Here is a 21,471-nt window from a genome sequence, read left to right as displayed (position 1 = left end):
CACACACTCAGTGTTCAATCAATGTCTCACATAACTTATAACTCATAACGTAATAAAAATAAAACTTTTACACAAGAAAAGTTTTGCCATGACCGTGTGTTGCTTGTTCACGGCGTTTTACCAGAATGTCACGTTTTCACGGTCGCATCCTGAACTCTGCAACAGGCAATATGACTTCCTGCCGATTCATGAAGATCGTTAGATGTGCAAATGTTTTTGTGTCCTGTGACGGGTATCTGTGTAACATCGTCCACTAACTGACCATCACTTTTACTCCGAACCCTAAAGAGAACTCTTCTAACCCTAGCGTTTGGGATAGATGTTGAATTCTATTAGCAGTGGAGTTTGTGGTGCATGCTAATTTAATGTGATGATGTTGGGTTATTTTTGGTGTGTGTGCTTGTGTGTTCAGGGTCATTAGCATTAGCTATGTTCTTCAGTCCTCTGATTAGCATAGAGAGGCGCAGCAGCTAAGGTGCTAACAGCAGGAACAGGAACCTGATGGAGCCTAAAACACTCATCACACTGCACTTAAACCTAATGAACTGGAGCTCAGTGCTCCTTAACATGCTAACTGCTAACTGCCTGAGTCTCGAGCTTCATTGCATTTGAGAGTGTGTGAGTGTGTGTGTGTGTGTGTGTGTGCGTGTGTGCGTGTGTCAGTTTATAAAGTGTAAATGGTAACAGCAACAGTATGTGAGTGTGTGTGTGTGTGTGTGTGTGTGTGTGTGTGTGAGTTTATAAAGTGTAAACGGTAACAGCAACAGTGTGTGTGTGTGTGTGTGTGTGTGTGTGTGTGTGAGTTTATAAAGTGTAAATGGTAACAGCAACAGTGTGTGTGTGTGTGTGTGTGTGTGTGTGTGTGTGTGTGTGTGTGTGTGTGAGTTTATAAAGTGTAAATGGTATAAGCAGCAGCGTTGGGGTGTGTATGTCTGTGTGTGTGTGTGTGTGTGACAGTTTATAAAGTGTAAATAGTAACAGCAGTGTTGGTGTGTGTGTGCATGTGTGATGTTTTGGTTCACCTGAAAATGACATTGCATGTTTATTAACATGTTATTTGATATTTTATGTAAATGACTTTTCTCATTTAAATAAACAGAGTAAACAGAGCATGTGACGGTAATAAACACACTGAAACACACTGAAACAGAGAGTGAAGACCGAGCCCGGGTGTAGTGGAGAGATCCGGACAGGCCGCGGTCTGATGCTCCAGTGTAACGTCTGCTTTTTCTCTCGCAATACAAAATATTTTGTAACACCACCAAATGTGGAAAGAGGGTAAATACTTATGCACAGTGTGTTATGTATTTAATATTATCCTCAAATGACATTCCATAGAGTTCTTGAGTGTATTTATTTTGGGTTACAGAATCACACAAAAATGTGCTTCAGTTCAGAAATATTTATTACACTGTTAGCTAATACACAAGGTTGTGGGTTTGAATCCCACCTCCGCCCTCTGTGTGTGTGTGTGTGTGTGTGTGTGTGTGTGTGTGTGTGTGTGTGTGGGCGGGCGAGTGTGTTCTGAATCGTGGTGCAAGGTCATTAGTGCCACCTCACTGGTTCTGCTCCATAGTTTTCATTCTTCTTAGAGACGTGACGTTCCTCTGTCTGCATCTTAAACATGAAAGGACAAATGCCTGGAACATTATGCAACACACACACACACACACACACACACACACACGCCCTGACACCAGGTGGCTATAAAAGCAGCTGCCGGTGTGTGTGTGTGTGTGTGTGTGTGTGTGTGAGAGAGAGCGTGAGACACAGCGAGACGCTGCTCTGACATGAACCTCATCCTGCTCTCCTCTCTGCTCTGCCTCGGTGAGTACACACACACACACACACACACACACACACAATCATCTTTCACTCTCTACTGAAGATACTGTGTTACTTGTGTGTGTGTGTGTGTGTGTGTGTGTGTGTGTGTGTCAGGCTGTTGGCTATGTGAAGACAAGTTCTTACCTGAAAAACTCTCCTCCTACAATCTCACCTGTGGAATCTTGCAGCCACACACACACACACACACACACACACACACACACACACACACACTCAGAAACATGCCATTGAGCTTTTTGTGTTATACATTAGCACGATTTTATATACCTGTTTTGAGGTGAAGTGTGTGTGTGTGTGTGTGTGTGTGTGTGTGTGTGTGTGTGTGTGTGTGTGTGTGTGTGTGTGAGAAAGGGAAACTGTTATGCAGGTGAAGCATTAGAAGACAAAAGGAAGGAGGAGTGCTTATTGTTCACACAGCTATTTCAGTACACAGACACGCCTCACACACACACACAGTCAATACACACTCCACAATGGATTGTATTCAGCATGACTCGGACAGGAACACGTTCATTCATTTTGGGTTGTGTTACATTTTTACATTTTTACATTTACGGCCACCTCTATTCACACTACTGAACATTCTACTAATGATGGGTTTAATTAAGGTTTAGGGATTGGGGTCTAGGGATATGGGTTTAAGGATTGGGGTAGGGATTAGGGTCTATGGGCATGGGTTTAAGGATTGGGGTAGGGATTAGGGTCTAGGGGTATGGGTTTAAGGATTAGGGGTAGGGATTAGGGTCTATGGGCATGGGTTTAAGGATTGGGGTAGGGATTAGGGTCTAGGGGTATGGGTTTAAGGATTGGGGTAGGGATTAGGGTCTAGGGGTATGGGTTTAAGGATTAGGGGTAGGGATTAGGGACGAAGGTTTGGGGATTAAGCTAGATTTATTCTTCAGACACCATCTGAGCATCAGCAAGACACTTGATAGTGGGCAGAGTGGGGTTGTGGATATAGTGAAACAGTGGGTGGAGTCAGGTAGTGGGCGGAGCCAGACCGTTAGAGTTGCAGCACCTTGACTGTAAACTATGTGTCTGTCCCTGCGACTCTATTTTCAGCAGCGAGACGAAGACTGTGTTAAGAGTGTAAGTATTTATCCAGCGTGTGACGTGAACTCAACATCTTTTCAGATTAACAGACTCTCCAGAGTGATTTCATTTTGAATGAATTAAAAATAAAAGGCTGTACAGTTTATCACTTCAAACTCAATCTGTAAAGCAGCGTAACATGTTTGTAATTCAAGTTTTTCCAGAATGTTATTAAGCCTCTCCTTAAACACCACACCAACCCCTCGCTCGGTCTGCTGCAGGAGCTCTGCGGTTCCTGTAGAAGTGCTTCCTGGTTTAGATCTCATGGCACAGACCCTGACCAGTTTATTAGATTTCATGGAGATTTTTCAGAGACTACAAAACGTTGTGTCCCAAAAGGTTCTTGTAATGAGGTTTTAAAGGCACTAACTGAATAGTTTTGTTCATTTAAGGCTTTCCAAAAAACCATGTACGATTCAAATCCGTCATCATAAATGAAAGGCACGAACGAGAAGGTGTTGATTAGTTTTCTATAGCTCTGATAGTAGCGCAGGTTTATATTAATACACTCGCTCTAATACCTTATCGTTACTATAGTAACGGCTCGTTCACAGGGGCGCGTACAGCACACGCTCCACATGAACCGATTACAAACCGTCTGTAGCTGTTGATGTGGTGAAGCTTTCTGTAAGGAGGCGTTTGTAACGTGTATGGAAGGAGTCTCCAGTGTCAGTGCTGTGTAACAGTCAGAGTTAAAGCTGTAAGTTTTCACACATCTTCAGGACAGTGGAGTTTACACTCTGAATTCTTTCTTACGTACTTGATGTCTTCTTTTATTATTATTATTATTAACTTTGTTGTTCTTATTAACTTTTATATGTTTTATTTTTCTGTGTACTGCTTATTTTGTGTACAGCACTTTGAGAAGCTGCTTTTAAAGGCGCTTTATAAAATAAAGTTTATTATTATTATTATTATTATTATTATTATTATTATTATTATATTACTAAAATAACAAGATGGAACTGTTTATAGATGCTGTAACATACGCGAGAACAGGAACTTTCACAGACGTCTGTAATAAATACAAAAGTAAATATAGAAGCATAAAAAGTTTTTTTTTTTTTTTAATTAATAGAAAGTTGTAGTTTATAGTTTATAAATTGTTGTGGTGTAAGAGGAAGAAAACACTCAGGGACGTTCTGTTATAGGAAATTAATCAACCTCGGGATGTTAAGTAACTACTTCATCACACCATCGTATCACTCTGTCTGAGTGTGTGTGTGTGTGTGTGTGTGTGTGTGTGTGTGTGTGTGTGTGTGTGTAGCGTGCAGTGTGCTCATCTCTTTAGCTTCACCTGCCACTCACGCCTCTGAGATGAGTCATATGACTGTGATGTCAGCTTCAGGGGAGGGGCTTCAGAGTGCACTTGGGGAGGAGCCAGAATCTGAAGACGGACCTTCAGGACTGTTTACAGGGCCGCCCTTAGGCAAAGGTATGTACACACACACACACACACAGGACCCAGAATGGAGCCTTGAGGGACTCCACAGGTCTGATAAGGAACATTAACACCTATAGAGACTATCTAGACCAGCTGAACCAACTCTAGAGTGTAGGTGGTGTAGTTGTAGATGTTGTAGATGGTGTAGTTGTAGTAGATGCTGTAGATGATATAGGTGTAAATGGTGTAGTTGTAGATGGTGTAGTTGTAGTAGATGCTGTAGATGATGTAGGTGTAAATGGTGTAGTTGTAGATGGTGTAGTTGTAGTTATTGTAGATGATGTAGGTGTAGATGGTGTAGTTATAGATGTCACAAATCGTGCATGTGTTGTAGGAGTTGTACTTGTTGTAGATGGTGTAGTTCAAGATGTTTTAGATCAGAGGTGCCCAAACTTTTTCCTATGAAGGGCCAAAAATCAAACTTGATTGAGGGCCGTGGGCCGAAAGTAAACGTTGCATTATACCAAACTGTATTATATTAAAATTAAAGTTGCCATGGTTCTCCTCATTTATGATTTCATAATATTTACAAATAAATAAATAAATAGAAAACATTAGTCTGTATCTGCTTCACTAATGCAGTTTTATTTTCAGAGTTTTAAAGTTCAATGAAACTTATAGTATAATGAAAACAGAAACAATCCCATTTATAATACATGTTGAATACCTAATACAACTATTCAAGCTATAAGCAATACAGCCACATGCCTACAATATCAGTGACCTCTAATGTGACACATGAAGCTGGTCCTTATTTTTCAAACGTTTTTCCAAATTGGGATGCAGAGGACTTACTGTCAAAGTCAGGATATTATGTAGGTGAGTCAGTTAGTTTGCATCTCAGTTTACACTTGTTTAAGTTCATCAGACTGAAAGTCTGTTCACAGTGGTAGGTACTGCCAAACAGAGACAGCATCACTTGTGCCTGTTTGCCCATCTGTACCTGTTTGCTGGGACACATATGTAGAAGTCTGTCAAGGGAAGGGACCTGAACTTGTGTTTGAGTTCTGAATCACACTGAAGCTCAGTTGGTATCATCTGTAGATCATCACTGACTGTGTCCATACTGATGGTGAAGGGTTGAACAAACCACTCAAAGTCAGAAGCATTGTGTCTGAAGTCCTCAAAGCGACTGTCAAACTCCTGGAAAAGGTTGCTGAAAACAGCATCATACTCAGGTACCTTCTCTTTCATGGGCTAAATTTCCTGGATGTGGAGATGAGAGAGAGAGGTGTGAGACGGGGAGTGAAAGTGTGAGACGGGGAGTGAAAGAAGAGAGAGGGAGGAAAATAGAATAAATAACTGACAAAACAAGGAAATTAAATCATGATAATTTAAGAGAACTTTGACACAAAATTTATCAGCTTGATTAACAAAAAAACCCAAAGCTGACACCACTGGATATAAATGCTAACTAAATATAAGTATTAATAATAACAATAACTGCACATAAAACTATGGTGAATATTATAATTGTGAGTGTTAGCTGCTGAGAGATGTCTTCTGAGCAGCAGTAGTTTTTGTTTGAAGGCTCTGACGTGATAAAAAAGCTGGGTGATAATCTGGTCTTTTCCCTGGAGCTGAACATTTAAAACATTGAGCAGCTCTGTGACGTCCACCGGGAAAGCCAGGTCAGAAAACCATTTCTTATCCATGGGCTCTTGAATACTACCAATCTTGCTTTCCTGAAAACATCTGATCTCTGATACAACACATCACCATATAGCCATCTCATCCAACAGTACCTTGAACTGCAGGTGAGAGAGCGCCTTGGAGCGTATATCATTCACAATTTTGACGATGTCACGCATCACATCCACAAGCCCGATGGAGTTGGCACATAGCTCTTCTTGATGTAAAATACAGTGGTACTTTACTAATTCCCCCCCACATTCACTGACTTTCTGAGACACCAATGTAGCAAGGCCAGATTTCCTCCCTACCATCACCGGGCCTCCATCAGTTGTAATGCCAGCCATATTCTCCCACTTTAATTCATTCTTTTTTAACACTCTCTCAACAGCAAAAAAAAAAAGATCCTCTCCTTGAGTTATACCAGAAAGAGTCTCAGTGCCATCCAGCTCTTTCACTTCAAAATGTTCATTTACTCCACACAGAAATACCAACAGCTGTGTGGAATCAGATATATCGGTGCTCTCGTCACAAGCTATTGAAAAGGCAGTTGCTTTTACCTTCATTTGCTCGTCCATGTCTTGGGCCATGTCCTCTATGCGTCTGGTAACAGTGTTCCTTGACAATCTGATTTGTGAGAACATGCGTATCTGAGAAGGGAACACTGCTTCTGCAGCCACTGCAAGGCTTTCTTTGACGAACTCTCCAGTAGCGAAGGCTCTTCCACTTTTAGTGGAATTAGTGCAGAAATCTGATAGCTGGCCCGTGTGGCACTTTCTTGAGCTGATGAAGGACGTAGCAGCGCGAACCTGCTCAGATCGGTGTTTATCAAGCAGCTCGTTAGCCTTCTGTTTTCATGCCTCGCCGCTGTCCTTTGAGAAAGCTGAAGAATGTTTTATTTCATAATGACGGATTTTGTACTCTTTCAAAACAGCAACTGACTGCTTGCAAACTAGACACACTGCCTTTGAATTGATTTCAGTAAATAAAAAGTCAACTTGCCAAACCTTTTTAAATTTCCTCTTGTCTGTGTGCCAGTGCCTGGATCTCTCCATTATTACCTGTTTGTTGACTGTCGCAAAGCACGCTGGCCTTGAAGTACGCATGTACATTAAATAAAATTCAAATTCACTTATATTCTCTACATTTAATTTTAATTTACATTTTTTGTAGCTCAAAAATAAATTAAAAAATGTTATGTTAAATTCGAAATGAAGATCAGCATCAATGACATTGTTCCCCCCCTACCCCCTTCTCACATATGGCATGGCGGGCAAAATCTAAAATCACCACGGGCCAACTTTGGCCCACAGGCCCTAGTTTGGGCATCTCTGTTTTAGATGGTGTAATTGTAGTAGTTTTTGTAGATTTTGTAGATGTAGATGTTGTATGGTGTAGTTGTAGTTGTCCCATCTGAATAGGGGAGTATTCATATATATATAAGGTGAGTTTGATGTATTTGGAGAGAAGCTGGAGGTTAAAATAATAGTTTCAATTGATTTTTGGGAAAAGAACTTCATTTTGAAAGGCATTTTTATTGTAAAAAGTTCACATTTCTGCTGAAATTATGACCATGACGCTGAATCCAGACTGAAATGTCTCAGGAATGTTGTTTTTATTAGGGAAGAAAGGTCATTGTGTATGGACAACTTTTAAAACATGTAGAACATGTAGACAACGTGTAGAATGTGTAGAACATGTAGAACATGTAGACAACATGTAGAACATGTAGAACATGTAGACAACGTGTAGAACATGTAGACAACGTGTAGAACATGAAGAACATGTAGATGATGTGTAGAACATGTAGACGACGTGTAGAACATGAAGAACATGTAGACGACGTGTAGAACCTGTAGAACACGAAGACGACGTGTAGAACATGTAGAACATGTAGACGACGTGTAGAACATGTAGAACATGTAGACGACATGTAGAACATGAAGAACATGTAGACGACATGTAGAACATGTAGACGACGTGTAGAACATGTAGAACATGTAGACGACGTGTAGTAGAACATGTAGAACATGTAGACGACATGTAGAACATGTAGAACATGTAGACGACATGTAGAACATGTAGAACATGTAGACGACATGTAGAACATGTAGACGACGTGTAGAACATGAAGAACATGTAGACGACGTGTAGAACATGAAGAACGTTGTAGACGACGTGTAGAACATGTAGAACATGTAGACGATGTGTAGAACATGTAGACGACATGTAGAACATGTAGACGACGTGTAGAACATGAAGAACATGTAGACGACGTGTAGAACATGAAGAACGTTGTAGACGACGTGTAGAACATGTAGAACATGTAGACGATGTGTAGAACATGTAGACGACATGTAGAACATGTAGACGACGTGTAGAACATGAAGAACATGTAGACGACGTGTAGAACATGTAGAACATGTAGACGACATGTAGAACATGTAGACGACGTGTAGAACATGTAGAACATGTAGACGACGTGTAGAACATGTAGAACATGAAGACGACATGTAGAACATGTAGACGACGTGTAGAACATGTAGACGACGTGTAGAACATGAAGAACATGTAGACGACGTGTAGAACATGAAGAACATGTAGACGACGTGTAGAACATGAAGAACATGTAGACGACGTGTAGAACATGTAGAACATGTAGACGACGTGTAGAACATGTAGACAACGTGTAGAACATGAAGAACATGTAGACGACGTGTAGAACATGAAGAACATGTACACGACATGTAGAACATGAAGAACATGTAGAACATGTAGAACATGAAGACGACGTGTAGAACATGAAGAACATGTAGACGACGTGTAGAACATGAAGAACATGTAGACGACGTGTAGAACCTGTAGAACACGAAGATGACGTGTAGAACATGTAGAACATGTAGACGACGTGTAGAACATGTAGAACATGTAGACGACATGTAGAACATGTAGAACATGAAGAACATGTAGAACATGTAGAACATGTAGACGACATGTAGAACATGTAGACGACGTGTAGAACATGAAGAACGTTGTAGACGACGTGTAGAACATGTAGAACATGTAGACGATGTGTAGAACATGTAGACGACATGTAGAACATGTAGACGACGTGTAGAACATGAAGAACATGTAGACGACGTGTAGAACATGAAGAACGTTGTAGACGACGTGTAGAACATGTAGAACATGTAGACGATGTGTAGAACATGAAGAACATGTAGACGACGTGTAGAACATGTAGAACATGTAGACGACATGTAGAACATGTAGACGACGTGTAGAACATGTAGACGACGTGTAGAACGTAGACAACGTGTAGAACATGTAGAACATGAAGACGACGTGTAGAACATGAAGAACATGTAGACGACGTGTAGAACATGAAGAACATGTAGACGACGTGTAGAACCTGTAGAACACGAAGACGACGTGTAGAACATGTAGAACATGTAGACGACGTGTAGTAGAACATGTAGAACATGTAGACGACGTGTAGAACATGTAGAACATGTAGACGACATGTAGAACATGTAGAACATGTAGACGACATGTAGAACATGTAGACGACGTGTAGAACATGAAGAACATGTAGACGACGTGTAGAACATGAAGAACGTTGTAGACGACGTGTAGAACATGTAGAACATGTAGACGATGTGTAGAACATGTAGACGACATGTAGAACATGTAGACGACGTGTAGAACATGAAGAACATGTAGACGACGTGTAGAACATGAAGAACGTTGTAGACGACGTGTAGAACATGTAGAACATGTAGACGATGTGTAGAACATGTAGAACATGTAGACGACATGTAGAACATGTAGACGACGTGTAGAACATGTAGAACATGTAGACGACGTGTAGAACATGTAGAACATGAAGACGACGTGTAGAACATGTAGAACATGTAGACGACGTGTAGAACATGTAGAACATGTAGACGACGTGTAGAACATGTAGACGACGTGTAGAACATGTAGAACATGAAGACGACGTGTAGAACATGTAGAACATGTAGACGACGTGTAGAACATGTAGAACATGTAGACGACATGTAGAACATGTAGAACATGTAGACGACGTGTAGAACATGTAGAACATGTAGACGACGTGTAGAACATGAAGAACATGTAGACGACGTGTAGAACATGTAGAACATGTAGACGACGTGTAGTAGAACATGTAGACGACGTGTAGAACATGTAGAACATGTAGACGACATGTAGAACATGTAGACGACGTGTAGAACATGTAGAACATGTAGACGACGTGTAGAACATGTAGAACATGAAGACGACATGTAGAACATGTAGACGACGTGTAGAACATGTAGACGACGTGTAGAACATGTAGAACATGTAGACGACGTGTAGAACATGTAGACAACGTGTAGAACATGAAGAACATGTAGACGACGTGTAGAACATGTAGACGACGTGTAGAACATGTAGACGACGTGTAGAACATGTAGAACATGTAGACGACGTGTAGAACATGTAGACAACGTGTAGAACATGAAGAACATGTAGACGACGTGTAGAACATGAAGAACATGTACACGACATGTAGAACATGAAGAACATGTAGAACATGTAGAACATGAAGACGACGTGTAGAATGATTGAGAAGGAGATGGTTTTGCTACAGAACAGTGATGAGAGATGAAATTAGTATTACACACACTCACACACAGACACACTCACACACACTCTCTCACACACACTCACACACACACTCACACACTCACATATGTGTGCTTATAGCCATTATATATAGTCAAAGCACAAGTATAATCACAGAAACAGGGATGACTAATTTGGTCAAATTCTCTGGTGTGCGTGCGTGCGTGCATGCGTGCGTGTGTGTGTGTGTGTGTGTGTGTGTGTGTGTGTGTGTGTGTGTGTGTGTGTGTTAGGTCGAGGCGGCCGCAAGAAACACGGTGGGAAAAAGAGGAATAAGGCCCAAGTGAGTGTGAGACAGAGGAACAGTACACCTGCACAGAATCTCAGCTACAGCCCCTCCCACAGTACCTCCCGTAGCTCCTCCCACAGCACCAACCACAGCTCTGCCCCTGATCCCTGTAGCACCTCCCACAGAGAGTACTGCATCCACGGCTACTGCACCTACTTACAGGACCTGAAAGAGCCCATCTGTGTGTAAGTATACACGCACACACACACACACACACACACATACACACACACACACCACTTTCTCTCGCTCTTTCTCTGTCTCTCTCTCTCTCTCTCTCTCTCTCTCTCACACACACACACACACATACACACGTTATGCTTATTGTTTGGTTAAAGGGTTGTGTAGCCTGTGTACTATTTGAGTAATTAATTTACCTGTTACAGGTTAGATGATTGACAGATGTTTGATTTGATTGGCAGCTTTTGATCTGACTGACAGGTGTGATCTGATTGACAGGTGTATGAAAGGGTACGATGGTATGCGATGTGGTATCCAGCTGCTGCAGACTGGTTCTATGGGGCGGGATGATCACCATGACGACACACTGCACATCACACTCATCACCATCACAGTCGTCCTGTCAATCATCAGCTGCTCCGCCCTCCTACTCATCATCTATGTGCAGTAAGACCTCACTCACACACACACACACACACACATACACACACACACACACACACATGCTCACCTCTGCACTAACTGTGTGTGTGTGTGTGTGTGTGTGTGTGTGTGTTTGTGTGTGTTTGTGTGTGTTTGTGTGTGTGTGTGTTTGTGTGTGTTTGTGTGTGTGTGTGTGTGTTAGTTACAGAGCTCAGCACAGTTTCCAGGCAGCGTTACTCAGTGCTGCTGATGAAGGTGACAAACTTCAGAACAACAGCGCAGTGTGACACAGCGCCCCCTGCAGGTAATAACAACAACATTAATAATAATAAATAATGTCCATAAAGTAGCATTTATGGGACCCCTACTGATCATCCCTTATCCCCAGTACTGTTCCAAACACACTCGGCCACCTCCCCTAACCACTCTGAAGTGTGTGTCACACCTACATCTCACACACACACACACACACACACACACACACACACACACAGACAGACATACACACACAGCACAAGAGGAGGAGTGTGAAAAAATATTCATGACATTACTTAGCAGCATCAGTCCACCAAGGGGAAGTGTTAAAGAACATTAAACAGTGTGTGTGTGTGTGTGTGTGTGTGTGTGTGTGTGTGTGTGTGTGTGTGTGTGTGTTTCAGACACAACAGAATCAGCAGAGCGTGCATGGACACACAGCCTTGAAGAAACACGCTACACGCTTCACCCTTAATATTTATTTATTTATTGGAAATGTATTTTATATTTGAATATTTTCACAGAGTGTGATGTAGAATATTGTTAATACACAGATCTGATGATGAAGATGAAGATCATGATGATGAGGATGAGGATGATGATTGTTCCTCACTCTCACCTCTTTCATGCGTCACTTCCTGTTAAGTGCTTACATGCAGTGTGTGAGGTCTGTTGTTCACTAAAGCCAGACTGTAGACAGTGTGTGACATTTAGATGAGTTGTTTATTGCTGTTTAACGGTGCAGTGTGTAATGTTTAGCTCCCTCTGCTGCCTGAGAGGAGAACTGCAATTAAACTACATGCCTAGAGTCTATAACAGAAAGGGTGTGTGGATAATTTCAGTAGCAGAATACCATAAACAGAATCCTTATTACAGGTGGAAAAACCTTTACAAACTGCACCTTTACACTGCGTGGCTCACACTGCTGTTCAACCCCGTAATCAACTCTGATATCTATAAACATTTCAGTTTCAGTCATGCTCTGATTTTTAATGCTCATTCTGATGCTAGGCTAAAGGTGTCGCTCATTTGCTAGTAATAAACGCAGTATGGTTGTGTAACCACGGTAACCAGTCGCTGTGTAGAGCCCCAATAAAAGTATTAAAAATGTCACAAACCGATGACCTGAAACGTTTTATCTCTGAGTCTGAGGCCGTTATCGACCGAATGTTATCTGAATGGTGATGTGTTCAGATTAATGAAGTGCACATAAACACATTAATCAGATTACTGTCAAATCAGACTATTTTATAAACAATGCTGATTATTAGGAATGGCCACGCCCATGATGATGTCACAGTGCAAGGGCAAAGGGGGCGTGGCAACAGTAATGCAGGTCAAAGGTTTGACTCTTTTTATTTCCTGTTTGTTACCGCTGAGGTTCTGGAAACTTCTTGAAGGAAAACAGTTCCTGTATGAGTTCCTGAACTGTGATTGTTATGGGGAATAACAGAAGTGATTATTTGTGATATTTGTGTAGTGTGAATATGACGTTAATATTAACACCACTTTTTAAACCAATTTTAAACTTTACATTCCGAGTTCGTGTCTTGATATACTGCACACAGACACACACACACACACACACACACACACACACACACACACACCCCATGTTTCTGACTTGACATGCATCTAAATATAAAATCATTAATGCTGAAAGGCTTCCTCCACTTGAAACACTCAATATAAAACTTCCAGCATTCTCCAAAGGGTTCCTCTAAACAAAAATCAGCTAAAGACATTCTTAAAGTCCCCAAATGGTTCCTCCAATCAAAACACAGCTAGAGTTCTGGAAAGGTTTCTTTCAATTTAAACATGGAAAAACTTCCCAAATCCTTGAAAGGTTTCCTCCAATAGAAACATTGCTAAAGTTCCTAAACTGCTTGGAAACATGCCTGGAGTTTCAGCACCAGGTTGGACCCAAAGTAGAAAGCAGACTGTAAAGAAGTTTACCCAGAATTCCCTACAACCTGGCACTGTGGTCATGTGACTTTATGACAGATTTAAGTGCAGTGTCCCAAACCCTAGTGTCTGATAGAAGAGCTCACTCTAACAGTAACCCTAGCATTATGGGTAATTCACACACAAAATACACATTGCATAAACAAATATCCACCAGCAGGTGTCTCGATAGAAAAGAAAGAAAGTCTTTCTTTGTGCATCTTTACAGTGTGTATTTGTGTCTCAATCTGATTGGTCCACAGTTACAGGATGCTCTAACTCAGGGGCTGTGGATCCACTGGTGGAACGCTCTCCTTCCTAACTGAGGCTATGTTATTCAGCACTGCACACACCACCGTTAGGTCATGTGCCCTGGCTCGATCTATTCTTAACAGTCCTACACAGCTGAAGTGAGACTTGATAAGCTCTAAGGTCATTTCTCTCCTGACACCAGTTTTGGCTAGTGGCTGTGATTCTGGTGTTCCAGGATGACGTTAATGATGACACAGCCTCGAACAAAATAAAGATGAGAATCTATCACACCTGACTTTTACTGTAGGCTGCTATCTACTGAATCTTCAGAGTAACCCTTTCATAGGCAGTTGTGAGTCGACACAACACACATTCTCGCTTTGATGGTTTTACATGTACCTCATGTTCCATACATCAGGTGTGTTTCCCATCATCACCGAGGGGAACACAGAAGAACTCAAATCGTAAACCATGGCTGCCAGCTTTCAACAAAATTTCCACTTCAAATACATCTCAAAAACCACAAAAAAAAGAGACCTAAAAGTATGGGAATAGCAAAAGAGAGACACATTTTCCTTCTTTTTCACAGCCTTGAGAACAAGGTCACTGTGGTGCACACGCATTTCTGTGGTATGGACATTAACCACCACATGACCCCCATTCCCTCTACAAATCTACATAATGTTTTACAGTAGAATAAATAAATGGTTCTGTACATCATACACACACTGCCTACACTTACACTTTTCCTTTGTTTCCAGATTTAGATTAAGATTTATTCTGATTATTTGTTATAAAACAGGAACCGGGACAGGATTTTAATCCGTTGACGATGGGGATTATTTTGGGATTACGCTGTGATTATTACATGAGTTTGATTCCGCTAGGAGGCGCTGATGTTTTTATCCACTGGTAATAGCAGAGTGGGAAATGCGCATGCGCACAAACGCAACCCGAGACTTCACTGGAAGTCAAATCTCTTCTGGTTTCACGCGCTGTAAAGCCGACAGCTCGAGCTCAAGCTCCGGTACCGACTGTATGTTTAAATAATTATGCAGTTTTAAATTTTCATTATTAATTTATTAATCTGCGCATGCGCGTGAGAGCGAGAGAGCGAGAGAGAGAGAGAGAGAGGACACGGACAAGGCACGTGAAGGTAAAACAGGAGTGACGTTGTTGTAGTTTAAAATCGTTCGACCGTTTTACACACACACACACACACACACACACACACACACACACACACTTTACCTCAATAATGTAGTAAATAGTGTTTGTTTAGTGTTTAATCCCGGTATTAATGTAATCGATAATAAACACTAATCCCGTTAGCTGCCTTTAGCTTTAGTTTTAACGTCTGGAACTGAACCCAGTTAGCGCGAGCTGTTCATAATAACTTTATAACTGTGTTCAACATGTTTCTGAGAGATGTATTAAACACCACCGAGGGAAATACTGATAAAACAAACACCACTGAGGGAAATACTGATAAAACAAACACCACTGAGGGAAATACTGATAAAATAAACACCACTGAGGGAAATACTGATCAAACAAACACCACTGAGGGAAATACTGATAAACACCACTGAGGGAAATACTGATAAAATAAACACCACTGAGGGAAATACTGATAAAACAAATACTTGTTTACCTGTCTGTTTACTGTCTTAAAATAATTGTGAAGTTGAGAAAAACCTGAGAGATTTGGACGATACGGATATCACCATACCTTTATCACAATACCCGATATAACGATATGAAGATGTGTCCATAATATTACTGCTACTAATAATTATAACTTCTAAACTTGAATGTAGGATGTGTTTTGAGATTATTGTCACTGAACAACGTTTGTGTAATGTGTGTGTGTGTGCGTGTGTTGCCTTACTTTTTATTTTATTTAGAAGTGGCAAAAACATTCAAAGAAATAATGTAGTAGAAATAAAACACAAATAAAAGCTGTTTTTTTCCTCATTTTCACATTGAAATGAAAAACTGATTTAACCATAGATCTGTTTGTGCTAGGAGATCTGTTAGATCTGAATTTTTGCTTTATTATAAAATCACACTGCAAGATCGAACTTGTATTACTTTAATGCATTTTTTATATAAAGTTTAACTTTTAAATTCACTTTTAAAATAATCTCACTTTCTAATTGCGTAACAGCAGCTATGATAACTTAAAGGCTACGCTGAGACGGCTTCTCTACACGTGTACACGCGTGCGGTGCCGGGATTTATGGACGCGCGTGCGGTGCCGGGATTTATGGACGCGCCTGCGGTTCAGGGATTTACACACTTTCAGACTTTCCAGTTTGGACCAGCAGCTTTCGGAAAATGCCTGGAAAGGCCAGTGTAGATGGAGAGCTTTTTAAAACTAAAATTCAGCTTTCAGATCTATCCAGATTAATGTGGACACAGTTTGTGTGTGTGTGTGTGTTCATTAAAAATTTTTTTTACAAACCTTTTTTACAGTAGAAATTGTACAGAGAGTTAAAGAGTGTGTTTGTGTTTCTCCTACAGGTGTGTGTTAGGTGTGTCAACATGCTGTCGAGACTGCGTGTGAGTGTGTGGCCGTGTGTGAGTGTGTGTCGCTGCGCTCACACTAAAGAGAAGGGCAAACCACTGATGCTCAACCCACGGACCAACAAGGTAATACACACACACACACAGAGCGAGAGAGAGGTGTCTGAGTCTGGAAGTCATTAGAGCAGTGAGTCAGGAGTTCAGACTGCAGTGTTTAAAGGGTTAAATCTCAGAGAGAAACGTTTATACAGTAAAATCTCAGGAATCATGTGACCTCATCACCATAACCACAGCTTGGGTACGAGTCTCCTGACTAAAAAAGAGAAGTACCTCAAACTTTGAAATAAAATAGGATCAGCAGTTTTGTGTTGAAGACAGAGGAAGAAGCTGATCAGATCCACGCAGATGTTTCAGGAGTGAAAGACATGGCTGTAACCACGACAACGCTGTGGTTCCAGTACATGAACTTCACAGTTTTCAGTGGAGATAGGCTCGCACGTGCCCGAGAGGACGAGGCCTTTAACTGTGACCACCTGTCAGCCACTTCACACAGGTGTACACACACCGCTTCGTCAGTGGCGTTTGTGGTGGTGAGTAACACACTACGCACACGGTCACGTCAGTCCGAACCGAAGCAGACAGTCCGTGTGGAATGACGTGTCCTCGGCCTGGCTGGGAAGCGTTAGGATTTTCCCATCAACCCCTGCTGTGATATCCATGTTTCCACATGTTCAGCACCACGTCCACAAGATTAAATCCATTTCATCATTTCCTCCAAAACACCAAGAACCCTCAGAGCTTGATGACCGTGAATGCAAACAGGATTGTCTGTGTGTTTTATTTTTATTTAGGAGCATGAGGATGAGAGATGTACAGATCTCTATTACATTCTCAACGTGGCAGAATCAGACCAGTTTAGACACTGAAAATCCAATCTCAGACTAACTTCATATTTATATTTAGGAAGCCATTGTTCACTGTGTGACACACACACACATTCAGTTGTAGATCAATGTTGAATGTTGAACCTCATGTGGTGAGAAAGGGTTCATGTGGAGGAACAACAGATTCCTGAAACACAGTGATGTCAAATCTACATAATTCTAAATGTAATTCTACTAAATAAATTCACATCACAGAGTTCCTTCATTTCTATTTCAAGTCAAGTGGGTTTTTATTTTCATTTTTCTGTGTAGCTCGTATATATTAGAACGAAATGAGGTTTCTTCAGGACCAGGGTGCGACACGGAACAGTACGCAGACTACATAAAGTACAAATACACAGCAGTGTGAGACGAGTGCAGAACAATGAATACACGGCACTGTAAACACACGGGACAGTAAACACACGGGACAGTAAACACATGGGACAGTAAATACAGAGAACAGTAAACACACCGGACAGTAAACACACAGGCAGTAAACACAAGGGACAGTAAACACACGGGACGTTAAACACATGGGACAGTAAATACAGAGAACAGTAAACACACCGGACAGTAAACACACCGGCAGTAAACACACGGGACTGTAAACACACGGGACTGTAAACACACGGGACTGTAAACACACGGGACAGTAAACACACGGGACAGTAAATACAGAGAACAGTAAACACACCGGACAGTAAACACACAGGCAGTAAACACACGGGACAGTAAATACAGAGAACAGTAAACACACGGGACAGTAAACACACAGGCAGTAAACACACGGGACGTTAAACACACGGGACAGTAAATACACAGGCAGTAAACACACGGGACAGTAAACACACGGGACAGTAAATACACAGGCAGTAAACACACGTGACAGTAAACACACGGGCAATAAACACACGGGACAGTAAACACACAGGCAATAAACACACAGGCAATAAACACACAGGCAGTAAACACACAGGCAGTAAACACACGGGACAATAAACACACACGGGACAGTAAACACACAGGTAGTAAACACACGGGACAGTAAATACACAGGCAGTAAACACACGTGACAGTAAACACACGGGCAATAAACACACGGGACAGTAAACACACAGGCAATAAACACACAGGCAATAAACACACAGGCAGTAAACACACAGGCAGTAAACACACGGGACAATAAACACACACGGGACAGTAAACACACAGGTAGTAAACACATGGGACAGTAAATACAGAGAACAGTAAACACATGGGACAGTAAATACACAGGCAGTAAACAGACGTGACAGTAAACACACAGGCAGTAAACACATGTGATAGTAAACACACAGGCAGTAAACACATGGGACAGTAAACACGGGACAGTAAATACACAGGCAGTAAACACACGTGACAGTAAACACACAGGCAGTAAACACACGGGACAGTAAACGGGACAGTAAATACAGAGAACAGTAAACACATGGGACAGTAAACACACAGGCAGTAAACACACGGGACAGTAAACACACGTGACAGTAAACACACAGGCAGTAAACACGGGACAGTAAACACACAGGCAGTAAACACACGGGACAGTAAACGGGACAGTAAATACAGAGAACAGTAAACACATGGGACAGTAAACACACAGGCAGTAAACACACGGGACAGTAAACACACGTGACAGTAAACACACAGGCAGTAAACACGGGACAGTAAACACACAGGCAGTAAACACACGGGACAGTAAACACACGGGACAGTAAACACACGTGACAGTAAACACACAGGCAGTAAACACACGGGACAGTAAACACACAGGCAGTAAACACGGGACAGTAAACACACAGGCAGTAAACACACGGGACAGTAAACACACGGGACAGTAAACACACGTGACAGTAAACACACAGGCAGTAAACACACGGGACAGTAAACACACAGGCAGTAAACACACGGGACAGTAAACACACGGGACAGTAAACACCTGGGACAGTAAACACACAGGCAGTAAACACACAGGCAGTAAACACACAGGCAGTAAACACACAGGCAGTAAACACACGGGACAGTAAACACACAGGCAGTAAACACACGGGACAGTAAACACACGGGACAGTAAACACCTGGGACAGTAAACACACAGGCAGTAAACACACAGGCAGTAAACACACAGGCAGTAAACACACGGGACAGTAAACACACGGGACAGTAAACACACAGGCAGTAAACACACGGGACAGTAAACACACGGGACAGTAAACACAGGGGACAGTAAACACATAGGACAATGGGCTATAAACTGTAAGCTGTTGTGTAATGTGGCAGAATATTAATGGATATTGCCAAATATGTCCATTTATTCATAGAATGTGTAGACAACATGGTGTGTGTGTGTGTGTGTGTGTGTGTGTGTGTGTACAGGGCATGGCCTTCACCTTGAAGGAGAGACAGGTTCTGGGACTCCATGGTCTGCTGCCCCCGAAGATTGAGACTCAGGACCTGCAGGCCATGCGCTTTCAGAAGAACCTGAGGAAGATGTCTGATCCCCTGCAGAAGTACTGCAAACTTACCCATAATCCTCTCTGTTCACTGACCGTAGTGCAGCTGCAAATCGCAGGTTTACATTAATGCACTCGTTTCTATAGTAACAGCTCACTCACAGGCTCCACATAAACGGATTAAAAATCATTGATATGGTGAAGTTTTCTGTAAGGAGATGTAAAGCTGTAACACCTTCAGGACAGAGGAGTTTACACTACTTTACGGTTTCTAAGTAACATGACAACATTAAATAGAAATAGTACAAAACTATAATCGGTGGTAATCTGCTGGAATTAGAGGAATAGAACAATAAAAGACTTGGGGATGTGCTGTTAGAAGAAAATCATCAACTTCTGGTTAGTAACAGGAACTTCGTCACACCCTTGTAACACCCTTGCCACACCTTCATCACACCCTCGTCACTCCCTTGTAACACCTTCATAACACTCGTCACTCCCTCGTAACACATTCATAACACTCGTCACGCTCTTGTAACACCTTCATAACACTCGTCACTCCCTCGTAACACCTTCATAACACTCGTCACTCCCTCGTAACATCTTCATAACACTCGTCACTCTCTTGTAACACCTTCATAACACTCGTCACTCTCTTGTAACACCTTCATAACACTCGTCACTCTCTTGTAACACCTTCATAACACTCGTCACTCGCTCGTAACACCTTCATAACACTCGTCACTCGCTCGTAACACCTTCATAACACTCGTCACTCTCTCGTAACACCTTCATAACACTCGTCACTCGCTCGTAACACCTTCATAACACTCGTCACTCGCTCGTCACACCTTCATAACACCCTCGTCATACCTTCATAACACTCGTCACTCTCTTGTAACACCTTCATAACACTCGTCACTCTCTTGTAACACCTTCATAACACTCGTCACTCTCTTGTAACACCTTCATAACACCCTCGTCATACCTTCATAACACTCGTCACTCTCTTGTAACACCTTCATAACACCCTCGTAACACCTTCATAACACTCGTCACTCCCTCGTAACACCTTCATAACACTCGTCACTCGCTCGTAACACCTTCATAACACTCGTCACTCCCTCGTAACACCTTCATAACACTCGTCACTCGCTCGTAACACCTTCATAACACTCGTCACTCTCTCGTAACACCTTCATAACACTCGTCACTCGCTCGTCACACCTTCATAACACCCTCGTCATAGCTTCATAACACTCGTCACTCTCTTGTAACACCTTCATAACACCCTCGTAACACCTTCATAACACTCGTCACTCTCTTGTAACACCTTCATAACACCCTCGTAACACCTTCATAACACTCGTCATTCTCTTGTAACACCTTCATAACACTCGTCATTCTCTTGTAACACCTTCATAACACTCGTCACTCTCTTGTAACACCTTCATAACACTCGTCATTCTCTTGTAACAC

General features: G+C 41.8%; 2 protein-coding genes across 5 annotated transcripts in view; both read left to right on the top strand.

Annotated features, from left to right (window-relative positions):
* Positions 1–1,661: 1,661 nt before the first annotated feature.
* Positions 1,662–13,385, top strand: areg (amphiregulin). Of its 2 annotated transcripts, none has more exons than XM_053674458.1 (6): positions 1,662–1,827; positions 4,208–4,375; positions 10,939–11,179; positions 11,454–11,621; positions 11,800–11,901; positions 12,257–13,385. In XM_053674458.1, the coding sequence occupies exons 1-5, from the start codon at positions 1,791–1,793 to the stop codon at positions 11,882–11,884; spliced, it is 699 nt and encodes a 232-aa protein (XP_053530433.1). In that variant the 5' UTR covers positions 1,662–1,790; the 3' UTR covers positions 11,885–11,901; positions 12,257–13,385. The 2 variants fall into 2 exon arrangements, with proteins under 2 accessions (XP_053530433.1, XP_053530434.1); XM_053674459.1 differs by lacking the exon at positions 1,662–1,827 and adding an exon at positions 2,946–3,640.
* A 1,599-nt stretch (positions 13,386–14,984) lies between these two features.
* Positions 14,985–21,471, top strand: part of me2 (malic enzyme 2, NAD(+)-dependent, mitochondrial) — a 15,323-nt gene continuing 8,836 nt past the window's right edge. Inside the window, exons 1-3 of one of the 3 annotated variants that reach the window (XM_053674560.1) lie at positions 14,985–15,204; positions 16,575–16,703; positions 19,916–20,049. In XM_053674560.1, the coding sequence (XP_053530535.1) occupies positions 15,142–15,204; positions 16,575–16,703; positions 19,916–20,049 (326 nt within the window). In that variant the 5' untranslated portion in view covers positions 14,985–15,141. Of the gene's footprint in view, positions 15,205–16,574; positions 16,704–19,915; positions 20,050–20,092; positions 20,112–21,471 lie in introns of those variants that run through there. The other 2 variants (XM_053674561.1, XM_053674562.1) reach the window with 2 other exon arrangements.

Source organism: Ictalurus punctatus, chromosome 22, assembly GCF_001660625.3.
Source record: "Ictalurus punctatus breed USDA103 chromosome 22, Coco_2.0, whole genome shotgun sequence".
Taxonomy (NCBI): domain Eukaryota; kingdom Metazoa; phylum Chordata; class Actinopteri; order Siluriformes; family Ictaluridae; genus Ictalurus; species Ictalurus punctatus.
Note: the sequence above shows the minus strand (reverse complement) of the source record. Positions and strands in the feature narration are given on the sequence as shown.